Raw genomic sequence first — 15,250 nt, forward strand, 5'->3', positions numbered from 1 at the left:
TGACTGTATATAACTATATATAAGAAATGGATATAGTCGCTGTGAACTACGGTCTTGAAACGTGGAGTTCGGCATCTTGTTTTTTGGAACCAGAAGCAACACGAGAGGGTGGCGCTAAGTACCACCCAATACTGAAAAATACATTTGAAATGTTACAAATGTTGTGTAGCAGGCTGCTGGCTCAGTGTGACCCTCTGCTCTGCTTGTGGTAAAGATTTGACTGGATGTATTGAAATAAGGTCTCGATCTACGGAGACGGATACTGAGCGGCAATCTGCCAAATTATTGCAAAGCTAGGGAATGCCATCATACGCCATCATAACTTCAGTTGGGATATAAAAGGATGACATTCTGAAATTCAAGGCACCATGCAGTAGTTCTGCTCATGGACCCTGACCTCACTATGCATACACTATGCATAAATCGTAATATTTTATGGCCACCAACACCTGTTTAAATCAGCGATGGAAGCTCGCACTGATCTCCCCGTTGTCTCTCTTAAGCTCACTTGTGTTCTGTTGCCAGGGGTGGATGTCATCCATTATGCTCTGGAGTTTGTTCAGTGGCAGCATGCTTCCCCCCACAGTTCCCCTCACTGAGACTAAAACCCTCACCATCCCTCTAGTCACTAATAAAAGCATCCATCATCCACTAAATGTTTAAAAACTAAGACTTGTCCCGCCACACAATAGAGAGTGAAAAGGAGGTTTGTTGCTGAAGTGTTGCACTTGAGGAGGAAACACTTTGTTAGTGTGTGGGTTGTAGAGGTATTCTTATGTGCATAGGTTATTACATTGTCATTGAGGGAATCAATCTCTCTGTGTATAGATATGTTCTGTGTATTAACACATTTCTGTATTTTTATATATATATATATATATATATATATATGTATGTGTATATATATATATATGTATGTATATATATATGTATGTATATGTACAGTATACAGTCTATTTCATCCATACACTGTATATAGGAAGTGGACTTGGTCACCGTCACCCATTGGTTTGTGGACGACATTTTTGAAGCATTTTGCCAGTCGGCATCTTGGTCGTCGCGATGTTGTTTTTTTGGAACCAGTGAGACTAGAGGGTGAAGTTAAGAACAATTGAAAGCTGAGCAAGATGTTTTAGCAGACCAAAATGTTACAATTATCTCTCATGAACTGAACCACACCGTGGTAGCGAGCAGACAGTAACGAGGTAGTCCCACCCTAAAGCGTACCCTGCTTTATCCTTTGCTCTAAATGGGAATATAATTTACAAATGTGTTAAGCCGTAAAATTGACATTACTTGATCACCTGAACATAAATATATATTATCAAGTATAGTAATAAAGAACGACAGATGTGACAACCCTGAAACGCTTCCTGTGAAGGGGATTCAGGAGATATAACCTTTATTATCATTTCCCCAAATAAACAACCTTTTAATTCTTAAAAAAAACAATCCGGCTCTATTTACACATCTGCAACATCATTAACTGTACAGTACATACTGTACATGGAATGAGGTTTTGTGAAAGCAATCATTGAGTGCAGAGTCTCAGTCAGCAACATGTGTCCTTCACTGTGAACAGAAAGCTGTTGTACAATAGTCAGACAGATTTACAATCATGTAAACAGGAAATCAGTAAATACTCAAATCTCACTGGATGTGTCTTATAAAGGAAACATTAGTCCTTGCCTCTCAATTCCCGTGTGCATCTGGATAGTTCTGCTTGGTATGTGCTCACCATTATGATGCTAAAGCCTAAAGACTGAGCAGCAGCTGGGTTTGCCAACTGCTGCTCAGTCTCACAATTGACAGCCATGAAAGCTTTTCTTTGGTGAGCTGACATCTCTCTCTCTCCCTCCCTGCAGTCCAACGGCATGCTAAATAGGATCTGCCAGGAACAGAGCGGCCCGATGGTGAATAAAACCCAAGTGAAAGGGGGAGGAGGAGGAGGTGGTGGTGCGACATATGTGTTCAAGGTAAGAAGGTGCTGAGGGAACATGTAGAGATGTTGTATGATATGATGAAAATATGAGTCTCCAAATATAAAACCAGCACAGTCTCTCTTTTAATACAAAACATACTCTCATATTACGAGGCAGGTTTTGGGGATATTGGCAGATCGCTTGATATCACTGAGATATAAGTGTATAAGTGGCCCGCGGTCACTATTATATCAGAGATAATGAAGCGCTGGAGGTGTTTCCGTTTCTCTAATCTCATCACTGAAGCAATAAACTGACCAGCACGCCAATCTTACACAACCCAAAGTATTCCTCTGAAGAAATAGTTAATGCGTGCATTTGCTTTCTTGCAGAGAGTTACACGAGAAGAAAGATACCATTTTCATGTCCATTAATTCTGAAGGTACAACAAGCAGAACATCAGCTCAGCTTACTGTTGTCTCTGAAGGTTTATGTAAAATGTTGTGTACGGACTAATGAAACGTTTAGTTTTTGCCTCTTTCAAGTCATCGGATTATATTAAATGTTTCAGTCAGTCTAGTTCAGCCCTGCTGTTGTCCTGATAGGCTGATAATTTATTCTACTTTTATCTGTCAACCAAAAGAAATAGATTTTGACAAAGTTTTTATTTCTTGAAACTTTATTTTAGTCTCGTTTTGTTTCCTCAACAGCTTTGCATGTTGATAGTCTCAGTCAGTATGTCATGACGCTGCTCTCCACTCAGGGAGGAACAGGTTGCTGACCAACATATTTATTCATAGTTTTCATTAACAAAACGAACACTGAAACAAAGCCAGGCATGCTGTTGCCCTCAGTTTCCAGTCTTTATGCTAAGCTAAGCTAACCACCCGATGGCTCCAGCGACATGGTTACCATCCAACATGAGAGGAGATGGTGTTCTCATCGTATTTCCTAAAATGTTGAAATATTAATTTGAAGAGCAGACACAAATCTAACTAAACAATAATTACCCAGGTGGACAAAGAAGTGTATGTCCCCCTCATCATCGCTGCTGGGGGGGGTGGCCGGGGCTACAGCAGCCTGGCAGAGACGCAGCTGGAGCAGATGGACTATGACCCCAGTCAACCGGGACGCAGCGGAAAGTCAAGCGCAGCAGGTATGCTACACACAGCTTAGTGTTGGAACCACGTGTATGTGTGTGTGCAGATGATTGTGTGTTGTGCGTGTGTAGGGAAATGCAATAAACAGAGGGGCAAATTCACAAAAGGATTGCGCAGCTTTTGTGGCCACTAAACCTGTGCAAATCAGACACAATGAAATGTTGAAACAATTCTCAAAGCAGCCGCAAGGGAGGAAATGCAGCCCTAAGTGCACTGCCAGGACAACAGCATCTCAAATTTGTGCAAATACCACAGGAGCTATTTGAATTGAGGTAATATGCAGACATTTGTTGCAAAATTGGCCCCTTTCTATGCAAATGAGCCACATTTCAAAAACAATCCAATTCACAAAGATCAGCGCTGATGGCCACACGCACTTACAGAGAGATTATTAACGTCTTCAGAGAGTCGGTGGTGACTGAAGCGCAATTAAAACGGGGGTTCACTCAAACTCATTTATTTTGGGATGCAGGGAAATGACAGTTGTCATAAAAAAATAATGAATGAAGCTCAATTACATGTTGTTTTTATTATTATAAAAATGAATGAAAATAAGGTTTTTATATAATCGAATAAAGAAATGATTTCCTCCCTCTCCCTCCTTTACCAATTTCTCGACTTACTGATGAGACCTCCTGGCTCAGGCTGACTCACCCCTCAAAGCAGACACGTCAGTCAGACTTTACCACATGGATAAATCAGACGGAGAAAGGGGCAAATTGCACTTTATTGGTGTGTTTTTGCTGTAATATCATTAGCACAGTATCTTGTGTAAATCAGACCTTTAGACGGGGAGAGTGGGTGAAAATGATGCGCAATTCGCCCCTGAGTGCATTATTGGTGGCTGCAGTGTGTTAGTGAGAGAGCTTGTTCCAGGGAGAAACAGTGTAGTGAGTGTGTATAAGATGAGCCGATGAGTAATACCCCATTACAGAACTGTTGTGGACGGCTTATCTTTCCCCATTTATGAGGAGAAAGGCGCTGTGTATTGTATTCCCCTCTGCATGCACACAAACTAATAAGCTGAGTTTACAGATAGCCTGCAGTGGAAGTATTTATGTGTGTGTCTACCTGTACTAGTAAACACTTCCATTTATCCCACAAGGTGTTTACCTCTGCGTTGAATGCACACGTTTCATACATGTTCCACCTCTGTGTGCCAGTGTTTTGGTGAAAAGCTAAACAGAGCCTGACCCTGCTCATGATTATTCATACGGCGTGCTTTGTCCCCCATCATTGCCGGGCAGAACTGCGTGGTCCATTCAACCAGTGTAAAGCTACATCCATGCACGCCGCAGGCTGCATTATTCATGTGTCTCAGTTGACGAACGGCCCCGGGAAAACATAAGATATCGATTTTTTTTAACATTTTCACGAAGACCGAGGTTTACTTTTTAGGAAACTTGTGAATGAAAAATGAAATATTCAACATTTCTGTGGTGAGGGATGCGTTTTTATTTCATTTGTTTGTATCGTTCAGACTTGAGAGAGGACAATTAAATTGGCTACTGTCTGGGGAAAATGTGAGGAATTAGTTTTAGCTTTATTAGATATAACTTTAATTTTGTGTTACCAGGGATTCTATGTTGTCTCTGCTCTAACCAGTGTGTGTGTGTGTGTGTTCCTGACATTAGTCCATTTAAGAGCTCCCTCTATCTCCCTTTCCGTCAAATGTTTTCTCATATGAAATCACAACTTCCCTTTCACATGACAGGAGATTGTCCGTGTCAGACGCGTTAGTTTTCTATGTCTAGGTTTCTACGAGTACTTACCAATCGGAGGTAAAGTAGGGCGGGTCATGCCTTCGCCATAGAGTTTTTATTTTCAGAGCAATGGCCTTTTGTTTTCGGGTTAATGAACTGATGGGGCATTTTACAGACTGTTGGGGATTCAGAACAACAGGCAGTCCTCCTCTATTCACACATGGGCTCAATCATTGCACAGACTTCACATGAGGGAGCTGGCACGGTAAAGTCCTCTTGATGTCTCCGGGTGATGTCTAGATTTGTCTAGCACACATTCCTACTCCACATCTTATCAAATGTGTGTTGTGTTTGCTAACAGGTGGAGGCGGAGGTTGGAATGACAGTGCTCCTGTCAGTCAAGGTGGCAGACCTCTGGTGCTGGGAGGCCAGGGAGGGCAGGCCTGTCATAAGTTCTGGCAGACCCGCGGTGGCTTCGGGGGAGGCGGCGGTGGCTGTATGTCCGGAGGCGCCGCAGGAGGCTACAGAGGTTAGTCCAAGAGATCTGCAAGGTTTTTCTGGTACGTCCACACACAAGGTTTATAAATAACTGAGCTGTCGGATTTGATCCAAACGTTGGAGTGCCATAAGTGTTTTACGCTGAGAGTGACAGTTTATACAGATCAGGATGAATCCCACATAAAGCTGCAGGTCATGTCCCTCAACTGTCAATCACTCTGGATACTTTGTGCAACACCTATTACCTCCTTGTACTGTGAGTGTGTAGCATTAAGTCGTGTAAGATAAACTTTAATGATCCTCAGTAGATAACTGATATAACAGGGGGAAGTACACAGCATAAGGCATAAAAAGAAATACATACAAATTATAAGACATAAAAATAACAAGAAGAGCAAAAACGGTCGTAAGCAAAATGCAAATAACTGTTACATTAGAATGCATTGGGACGTATCACACCCAAGGTCAAGAGTAATTATTTAAAGATGAATCTGCCATGCTGGAGAGCGTGTGAGTACGAGATGCAGACGCCTCACATTTAGTATTTTGGAAATACTCCAAATATACATTTTCTGGAAAATGACGCAGCGAATTCTGCAAAAGAAACTAGTACGAGTTACTCTGTTCATGGGATTTAGATTTTTAGAGAAGAGAACGTACACATAAGGGAGAAGGTATCTGGTAAAAAAAGTGATCAAAGGGAAACGGGGTGGAGTGGAACAATGAGAGAGTAGAGGGAATCTGCTGACTCATCGTTTGAGGTTGCAAGAGGAACAGAATATAGAATAAAGCATGTTGGTCCTTTAGTGTATGGCACTGAGGTTTTGTCACTGTGCTTGCCCTCCTGGTTTTCTAGGTGGTAACACCTCCGTAGATAACAACCCCAAACACGACGGTGACGATGGCACGTCCTTCCTCGGCCCGGAGGGAGAGCCCTTCCTCTACCCTCTGAAAGGTAATGTCAGCAGTCAAGACATCTGTGTTGAGCATTTGATAAGGGTTTGGTGTTTGAGGGTGAGCGGTAATGTGTTTGTGCTTCTTGAAAATGATGAGAAACACTTGACATTTTAAATGAGTTTTGCTTGTGAAACACCTGATTTACTTTCTGCTGTACAATCTTTCACAGCACTAAGACAGATGTGTACAGCAAGACAAGAAGTAGTTAGTTAATTAGTTGTTTCATGCAAAGAAAGGATGTCATTGTGAAAATGTTCAGCAGATCTGGGGAGCCACGGAGGGATGAGAGTCTCTCGTGAGGAACTGCTCAATAAATCCATCTAGTGTAGACCTGACGACCCATCTCTACTTACATCAACATATACATTTGAACACAGTTTGACTAAACGTAAGCAGTAGGATGTCTGTCCATAGACTCCCTCTTGATTCAGCTATATAGAGAATAATGTAAAAAGGGGAAAATGGGAAATAGAAATTGAAGTGCTTTTTTAAATTGTCCTCCATTGTGCTGTAGCAAAGTACGCACTGATATCTCTCTCCCATTGAGCTTTAATAGGTGGTGCCGTCTGCTGAGGCAGTGCTCCTTTCAACTGCCACAATCCGTAATTTGTCATCAAACTCACTTTATTTCTTCTGCCGGAAAAAGATTTCAGAGTGAAATTCAGCTGTGAACGAAATGTTGTGTTTCAAAATGCACAGAGTTGTTCTTTAATTAAACTACACATTCCTCAGCTTTGGCCCCAGCTGGACAACTTTTTGAGATGTTCCCGCTTCACTGAATATGTTGTCAATTAAAGAAGGAAATTCCATCCACCTTTTTAAACTACCTTTACAAAAGGTAGTTCTAAAGTCGTGGGTGGAGATATGCAGATGCAGGGGGGTATATTCTAATGAGCCTGCATGTAACAAAGGAAGGGGAACTGGGTTGTCTTATTTCACAGTTTGCAGGTTGGTAGGCTCTCCAGATACCCAAATGTGTCTGCACAAGCACTGACAATGTCCCCTTTAAGATACAACTGTCGGGCTGGCCAAGCAATAAACTTCTCAAATACCTATAGTGTCCCCATTTTTGTAGCCTCACGACAAAGAAAATTCCACATTTTATGACGGATAATAAAGATTATCATGAGAAATGTATAGCCCACGTTTATCTATACATCAGTTTAATGTTTTATGATTAAAGCTTTTATGACACTGCAAAGGTTCACTTCCTGTAACTAGTGTTGGAGAAATGTGAGTGTATGCATAAAATTAAAGAGTGACATGATTTATAACCAGTGAATTACCAGAAGGCCAGAAACATTATGATAACACACAGCGTTAGGTAGTATCTATAATTTGGTCACTTAAAAGAATATCCTCTGTGTAAAGGTTAGGTTTAAGGGCATTTGTGGTTTGAAGTTGTAATCACGAATGACGACGGCAGTAATTTACGCCACAGCTTGAACTGCACAGGCAGATTCCGGAGCTCAAATATAAGCAGCAGGCGATGCCGGACAACCCTGCTGTGTGCGTTGAAAGACCTTAAAGAGGATAAATGTTGACAGAACCAACCGGATTGCATTACAGTGCACTGATCCACTGAATACAGGCGGCTTCAAAAGCAGTCACCGGAAAGAATACAGAGAAGACAGTCAGCCCATTACGGTGGGATGACTGTGCAGTTCAATACATCTGACTCTGCCTGTGTGTCGCCTGTAATGGTGTCATATCCCTTTTGAGTCAGTGATGTGGTCATCAATTAACCTTTTATCCAGTTTTAATCCACATTTTTACGATACAATTTTTAGATCTTGGTTGTTTTTAAATATATATTTTAACCAAGGATTTTAGTCATCAGACGTCTGGATCTGAAGTTATCAGAGAAACAAGCGCAGCAAACGTTAGCGACAGGAGAAAACAGATTTTTACCGTGAAACAAATTTAAATCACCGGGTCTGTTAGGTTTGGAGAGGAGGAGACCTCGGCGGATCATTTGGCTTTCGGTAAAATCCTCCTGAACGATGAACACTGCAGGAATCTTAACTGGGAGAAGCTGACTGCAATAACAAACTCCCATGATCCTACGCTACCAAACTCTGTCTCTCGCTATTGTTTGGAGTGAGAGACCGTGTTTTAAAGGATTTATCTATCTAGTGGAAAACTATCTCATTATCTTCACTGTTACAATTATATCATTCAGAAATGTTTGTCAAACCTTCTTCTCTCCAGTCCGGAGAATTCAGGATCCACAATGCAGAGAGTCACACCCGAGCATTAGTATGCAGTCACAATCGGTACTCGAGACATTTGTATTCTTCAGGGCGAAACCTTGCAACTGTTTCTAGGTTAGATTTATGTATTTGTACTTATAAAGCTGATAACAGAATGATGAGAGAAAACAGATTCTGCAGATGAGTGCATTTGCGTAGCTTACTAAACAGCAGAAGCTTTCACAGACAGCTCATAAACACCTCATGTTACACTCACTTGTCTCAGATTTGCTATAGATTAACATTAGGGGAATTGGTTCTTTTTCAGAAAAAACAATCTAAATGAAGTAATGGTTGTTTTAAAAATGTTCCTAAATCTATTTATAGCGGCGTGAGCAGTTTGGTCACGGAGGGCGTAGAGTCCACAGCAGCAGATCTTCTCACTGACTAACACACCTTCAGTTCCAATCAGTAAATACATTTAGTTAAAGGTAAGAGGAGACTGGCCTGAACATGTGCGAGCTCTCAGCCCTCCACACCTCCATTCATCTCTTACAGCTTGTGCTGGCTGGGTGACCCTATTCACAAAATGAAATCACGCTGGTGATGACACAGAAAGCTGCGGCAACAGACCGGTTGACCATAAATAGATAACACACACACAGATCCAAAGTGAGAGTTGCATTTCATATTTCATGTCACTTAGCAGATGAATTGAAGTCATTCCATCTACAGTAGTCTCCACATGTTACATGTGTATAAAGAACAGTATGTTTCTCTATTTGATTATTTGATAAGATTATTATCAGAATGAATTAACCTTTTGTAAACACATCTTCTTTGTAGCATCAATGTTGTTTCCACGTAACAAGTTTAAACTCATGAACACACTGAAGTTGGAAAAGCGATTTCTCAACCCGGGAAACGAGAGCGTCCAAGGAGCATGTGAACGCACCATGGAGTCCTGCCATTCTAGTTATTGATACTGTCACCTTCTAGATGTGTTATCTAACAATGCTGTATGCTGGGTGATGATGGGGGTGAGAATACCACTGAGAAAAGCCATCCTCATTCGTGTGTGTGTGTGTGTGTGTGTGTGTGTCTGAAGCTATGGAGGGGGACGGTGAGGTGATCATCAGTCCGGTGCAGAACTGCAGCCACTGTGAGAGCGGCGAATGCCATGAGACCGATGGTGATATCATCTGCTACTGTGATGACAACCTGATCCTGGCACCAGACGGGGTGTCCTGCATCAACGCTACAGGTGTGACACACAGTGCTGCACATGCACATTTCTCTCTCATCCACACAAGTATGTGAAATGAATCCAAACGCAGAAATGACTTAAGCTGAATGTAATTGTACCTGTAATAGACTGTGACTCAGTGGATGGATGATGAGTTAATCTGCTGCAGTAATTAAGCCTGGGAGGCTCTGTACTTAATTGAATCTTTATCTGAGGAAAAGATTGTTTTTTAATAGTGCCTTAATCATTCATAATAATAATCAATCCGTAGGATAAGGTAGCCCGGTAATGAAAATGGATATACCTTTAGCAGTATTAGCTGGCTGCTGGCTATCTGTGTGCTACCTCATATAAAAGCTCTTTACCTCATCGTGTGCTCTCACCTGGGGACTCGGGAAGGGATACGGATATTGTACAGTGACACGTGTTTGTACAATGGATTTCGAATGCGTTTCATTATTAATGAGTCATTAATAAGTTCACGCGACTTCATCTGTCCATTAAACCATGTCAACCCCTTCACTAAAGAAATGTTCAGGGATGTGTCGTGTCTTGGGCTACAACAAAGGAATGTAGACGAGCCCCTCTGGGCTTGGCTCCAATTATGATTTGTAATCTCAGATGAATCATGAGCATATGAATGTAGATCTGAAATATATTAATGTTGCAGAATGTCACTTCATAATTTGAAGCAAACTAACAGGGCTATTACCATTTCAATGGTATTTTAATGACCTAGAGTCTCCTTGCCCTATGGTTTGCAAATCTGTTCTCAGTAATGACGAGGAGTAGATAGCTCTATGATGCTCGGTCATAAAAGGTCACAATCTCAATATGGTGTCTCTCGGTGTGCAGATTTGTTCCTCAGCTCAGACGAGTGAAATGAGATCTCCCCCTGCCACTAGAAGGGGAATTGACATGCACCGGCCGTCGCTGCTCCTAAGCTCTGTTGTGTCATCGCTTTCACATCATTAATTAAGTGGGGATCAGAGTGGCGAAGTGAATGTTAATACTCCTCTGGGGAAGATAACAAGTGTGTAATACTGTTGTTTCCCCTTGTCTTGCAGAGGTGTCCCTGCTGCCTCCCCAGCCGTCTCTCTCCCACCTGGCGCTGGGTCTCTCTGTGGGCACCTCGGCCCTCATCGCCGCCCTGCTGCTGGCTGTGTCCGGAGTCATGATAAGTAAGTCACTGAGGATAGTGAAAAGACTGATGCAGCAACGTTCTCTTACATGTTTCTTATATTTTCTCGATGTGGTTCACTCACTGCTGCCGTTCAAAGTTTTAAAAATAAAAAATAATCTCGGAGCTCTCCTCCCACGAGTAAACGGCTCCAGAATGTGACTCACTGTCGTGGGTTTTATTCCTCCAGAATCATCCCCTCCTGCTTTCTCCCCCAGATCCATCTGTCCTTCAACATCGACCGTTAACAGCGCGTTATCCCCACGTGTCATCTGCGTACTTCCATGTACATGGATGTACGCCGATGACGTCCATGTACATGTGGTCCTTTTCTCTGCCATTCTAGCCAGAACATTGCATTTAGAAATCCCCAGACGATCGGTAGCTGGAGACAACTACGGTACCTGACTTCCGCCTCTACTCTCCTCATAATTACCACGGCCACTAGAGGTCCGCGTCGTCTTGTATTCATATCTGGATCAACCATGTAAATATAGATAACAACAACCTTCTAATTCTTGAAGTAGGTAGAGCATGCCCATTCTAACCCATGTCTCTGAGGCTGATAACCACTGATAACGCCCGACCAATGGGCTGATATCATCCAAAGCAGGTGTGCAGGGGAATACTTACTTACTTTCTGCTTAAAACTCAAATACATATGCAAACACACCCACACACACAAGTCCTCGTCGCTCTCAGATGGGCCTCAGCAGGTTGTTGTCAGAACGGGGAAGTGAACCTCAAGGCCGGCCGCAGACATCCGTCTGCTCGACTGCTTTCAGGCTATTACAGCCAGACATATGCACTCATTGAGCCATCATCTCCTCCACACACACACACTCCCGCATTTGCACTCGCACACAATCAGACTGCCACCTACACGCCTTCACACACATCCGTATACGAGGCGGGGGATGAGGAGGTGTGGGACTACCTCTGTGATGAATGAAACATGCTAATGATGGATGGCTGCTTAGCCGGCGGCCGACAGCACTCGTACATTAGAAAGCACTTGGTAAATAAATAACTCTCCCACACACACATAAGCATACACACATAATAGACTAATGGGTTTCCAGCTCAGGTCGAGGCTTCTAGCACTATAAAGTGTGTGAGAGAGAGAGAAAGAAAGAAAGTGTCTTAATACAGAGAGCTGTTCTACATAAAGTGGATTAGTTTGCAATACGACGAGGTGCAAGTTGACTTCCAGGACTGCAACTAACGATTATTTTCACTGTTGATTAATCCGTTGATGATTGTCTTTAGTTGTTTAGTCTATAAAATGTCAGAAATTATAGCCCAGACGACGTCCTCAAATGTCTTGTTTTGTGCACAACTCAAAGATGTTCAGTTTACTGTCATAATGGCGTAAACCAGAACATCTTCACATCTTAGAAGCTTTTGACTCAAACCAATTAATCAATCATCAAAATAGTGATTTATGTAATAGTCGACAACTAATCTATGCATCTTTGCAGCTCTACTTGGTTATGTGCACACTGTTGCATACACATTATTGTGATTGTGTCTTCTACATGTGCACATGTGCAAGACATATTTAAACGGTGAGGGTTTACTTCTGAAACATTAGGAATATTTTAGAAATACAAATCTGGCATCACAGAGAGGAATCAATATTTCACACGCACAAAGGAATTCTATTTCATAAAAATTGCTTTTGAACAAACAAAAGGTCTTTGGAGAAATAAAAACTAAAAGCTTTCCACTTTGTGTGCTTTGGCTGGCGGCAGTAACTTTCCACAAGAAGATGTGTTCAAGGTTTTGTTTGCTTTTTAAATTGTGGATATCTCTGTAGTGGAATAAAACCATTTCCTTTTCATCTCACCAGTGTACAGACGTAAACACACAGAGCTGCAGTCTATTCAGCTGGAGCTGCAGAGTCCAGACTGCAAGCTCAGTAAGCTGCGGGCGTCCACCATCATGACCGACTACAACCCCAACTACTGCTTCGCCGGCAAGACGGCATCTGTCAACGACCTGAAGGAAGTACCGCGGCGTAATATCTCCCTCACCAGGTACAATAGCCCAGATTAAAGTCCCAACAGCAACATTCTTGTTCCTTGTCTTGTATGAGTTGAATACACCTCTGAGGATAACTGTATCCAAACAAACACATTGTACTGAAAATCCACCTGTACAAACAATTTCAATAGGCTGGACCCATAAATACAGCATGGTGTGAGAAGAAATATTAAGGTGCAGTCTCATGGTGTATGGGTCTACTGCAGAGGTCCAAGCGGCTGGGGAAGGGTTTTTGCAGGGCTCTCTTCCATTTTCTATGTATCTTTCATGTGTTTATAGTTCACCAGTTTATCATTCTGGCTCTTAATCTCTGCCATTAATTATTTTTCTTGTGGACCCATTCAGTTTTGTATTCATCAAGTGAAATGTCTACAGAGGAGAAAGAAGCAAAGCGATAATCTGATGTCATAGTTCACCTTTCTACACTTTGACACCTGCAGCAGGAGGTCACACAGTAACTGTTGTATTTGCATTTTTATGCTAAAATGCTGGTGAACACTATTTTAGTGTCCTAGCAACACAGGTGATCGTTGGGACACGGGCGTATTAGAACACGTCCTACTGCTGGCTGCTTCTAATGTCTTCATTCTAGACATCTCAGCTCTTGTACGTCCCCCTGTGTGAAAGTCTCAGCCTCATGTACTAAATTAGTTTGTGTGTCTCCAGGGGTCTGGGTCACGGTGCTTTCGGTGAAGTGTATGAAGGGCTGGCAGTGGGGATACCAGGTGAACCCAGTCCACTGCAAGTGGCAGTCAAGGTGCGTTCTCACCCTCTCTATGGAACTATAAAGGTCAGACTTTGATTGAATCTAATTAGATCCATAGAGCCTTTTAAATGAATCGCATATCATGCACTTCTGTACTAAGAATACTTTCTCTCAGAATAGGAGATGATTAATTTTGCAGACTTTACAGCACAAATACTCTCACCTCTGTGTCGCTGCTTTATGAAGAAATGCATTAGGCACAAGATACAATAACAACTCCATATCAGACTTATATGGAAGATGAATTCATTAATTAGAAACAGAAATAAGAAGATTTTCTTTTTTTTATGTTGAGAATAAAGTTGAACTTTCACCATCTCTGTAACTCTAGTGGTTTGTTTGATGATTTATTTATACTCGTGCCTGGCACTATTACATAAAGTCCAATCTTATTCTTGACATTTTGACTTTTATATTAGAAACGCAAATCAAACAATAAAAATCCTCCTCCTTGTCTCTCCGTATGCCTGGTCCTAATACTCTTGTGTAAACTTGTAATCATTCAATGCACTGAGAAGTTGTTTGCATTTACAATAGACCCTTCCTGAGGTTTGCTCTGAGCAGGACGAACTGGACTTCCTCATGGAGGCTCTAATCATCAGGTAGGAGCCCCTCAGACAATGACCAGAATGCTGTCACTTACACAGTGCCAACAAAGCCATTTCTGATACACGTTTCCCCTCCTGTGTTTCTGTCGCTGCAGTAAGTTCAGCCACCAGAACATTGTACGCTGTATCGGAGTCAGTCTGCAGGCCATGCCCAGGTTCATCCTGCTGGAGCTGATGACCGGAGGAGACCTCAAGTCTTTCCTGAGGGAGACCCGACCCCGGCTGGTGAGGCGCTGATGTATCACGCTCAAGTGCACATTCTCATTGAATAATGCATTTCAAAACAATTGTACCACCTTAAGTTACAACCTCTGTTCTTGTCATTGAACCACAGAATTGAACACACTATGACACAGTTAGATTTTGAAACATGTGCTCATATTTTCTTAACAACAGCGTTGGGCCTCATGCAGCAACATTTTAATTTCTCTTAAAAAAAACAGAAGTCAAGTCCAGATGCACCAAATGTTCTTAACCATCCAGCTCCTCTCTTACCCAGCTGTGCTGAAGGATGAATCCCACTGTGTATCAGCTTACTGTAGGTAACGCCCCCTACACAATTCATAAGGGCAGGTGCCGTGTGCAAAAACTCTGGCATATAAAGAACTGTAAGAAGAAGTTCAGCAGTACTAAAATAGAGTTTCTGTTAAATAAATAATAAGAAACAATCAAAAAGCATCTGAGAGCCGTATGTAAGCCATTCAAAATATCCTCCTCCAAGGGTTGTTATAGTCTTCACTGGGATCAAAAGCACTGAATAGAATTTCTTCAGCCTACTACTTTGATAATCCATTCATCAGAAATACTGTCAAATATTTAATAATTGTATTATTATTATATTCATGTGTTTCTTTATGTTCCACAAATTAAAAAAGTGTCCTTGTGTTGGACAAACTGAAAGAGTGAGTAAGAGTGCTCCTCACCACTCACTAACATTTCTCTTACTTCAGAGCAAAGATAAGGAAACGTTAG

At 42.0% G+C, this 15,250-nt stretch overlaps 1 protein-coding gene across 3 annotated transcripts in view; it reads left to right on the plus strand.

Moving 5' to 3' along the window:
* The window catches only part of alk (ALK receptor tyrosine kinase), a 225,874-nt gene that overhangs the window by 193,977 nt on the left and 16,647 nt on the right, over window positions 1-15,250 (plus strand). For all 3 annotated transcript variants that reach the window (XM_029460140.1, XM_029460141.1, XM_029460142.1), the window contains exons 13-22: window positions 1,866-1,976; window positions 2,937-3,078; window positions 5,147-5,314; window positions 6,140-6,238; window positions 9,541-9,696; window positions 10,746-10,859; window positions 12,711-12,897; window positions 13,571-13,661; window positions 14,208-14,272; window positions 14,374-14,503. In XM_029460140.1, the coding sequence (XP_029316000.1) occupies window positions 1,866-1,976; window positions 2,937-3,078; window positions 5,147-5,314; window positions 6,140-6,238; window positions 9,541-9,696; window positions 10,746-10,859; window positions 12,711-12,897; window positions 13,571-13,661; window positions 14,208-14,272; window positions 14,374-14,503 (1,263 nt within the window). The remainder of the gene's footprint in view (window positions 1-1,865; window positions 1,977-2,936; window positions 3,079-5,146; window positions 5,315-6,139; window positions 6,239-9,540; window positions 9,697-10,745; window positions 10,860-12,710; window positions 12,898-13,570; window positions 13,662-14,207; window positions 14,273-14,373; window positions 14,504-15,250) is intronic.

The sequence above is a fragment of the Cottoperca gobio genome, chromosome 22 (genome assembly GCF_900634415.1).
Source record: "Cottoperca gobio chromosome 22, fCotGob3.1, whole genome shotgun sequence".
Classification (NCBI taxonomy): Eukaryota; Metazoa; Chordata; class Actinopteri; order Perciformes; family Bovichtidae; genus Cottoperca; species Cottoperca gobio.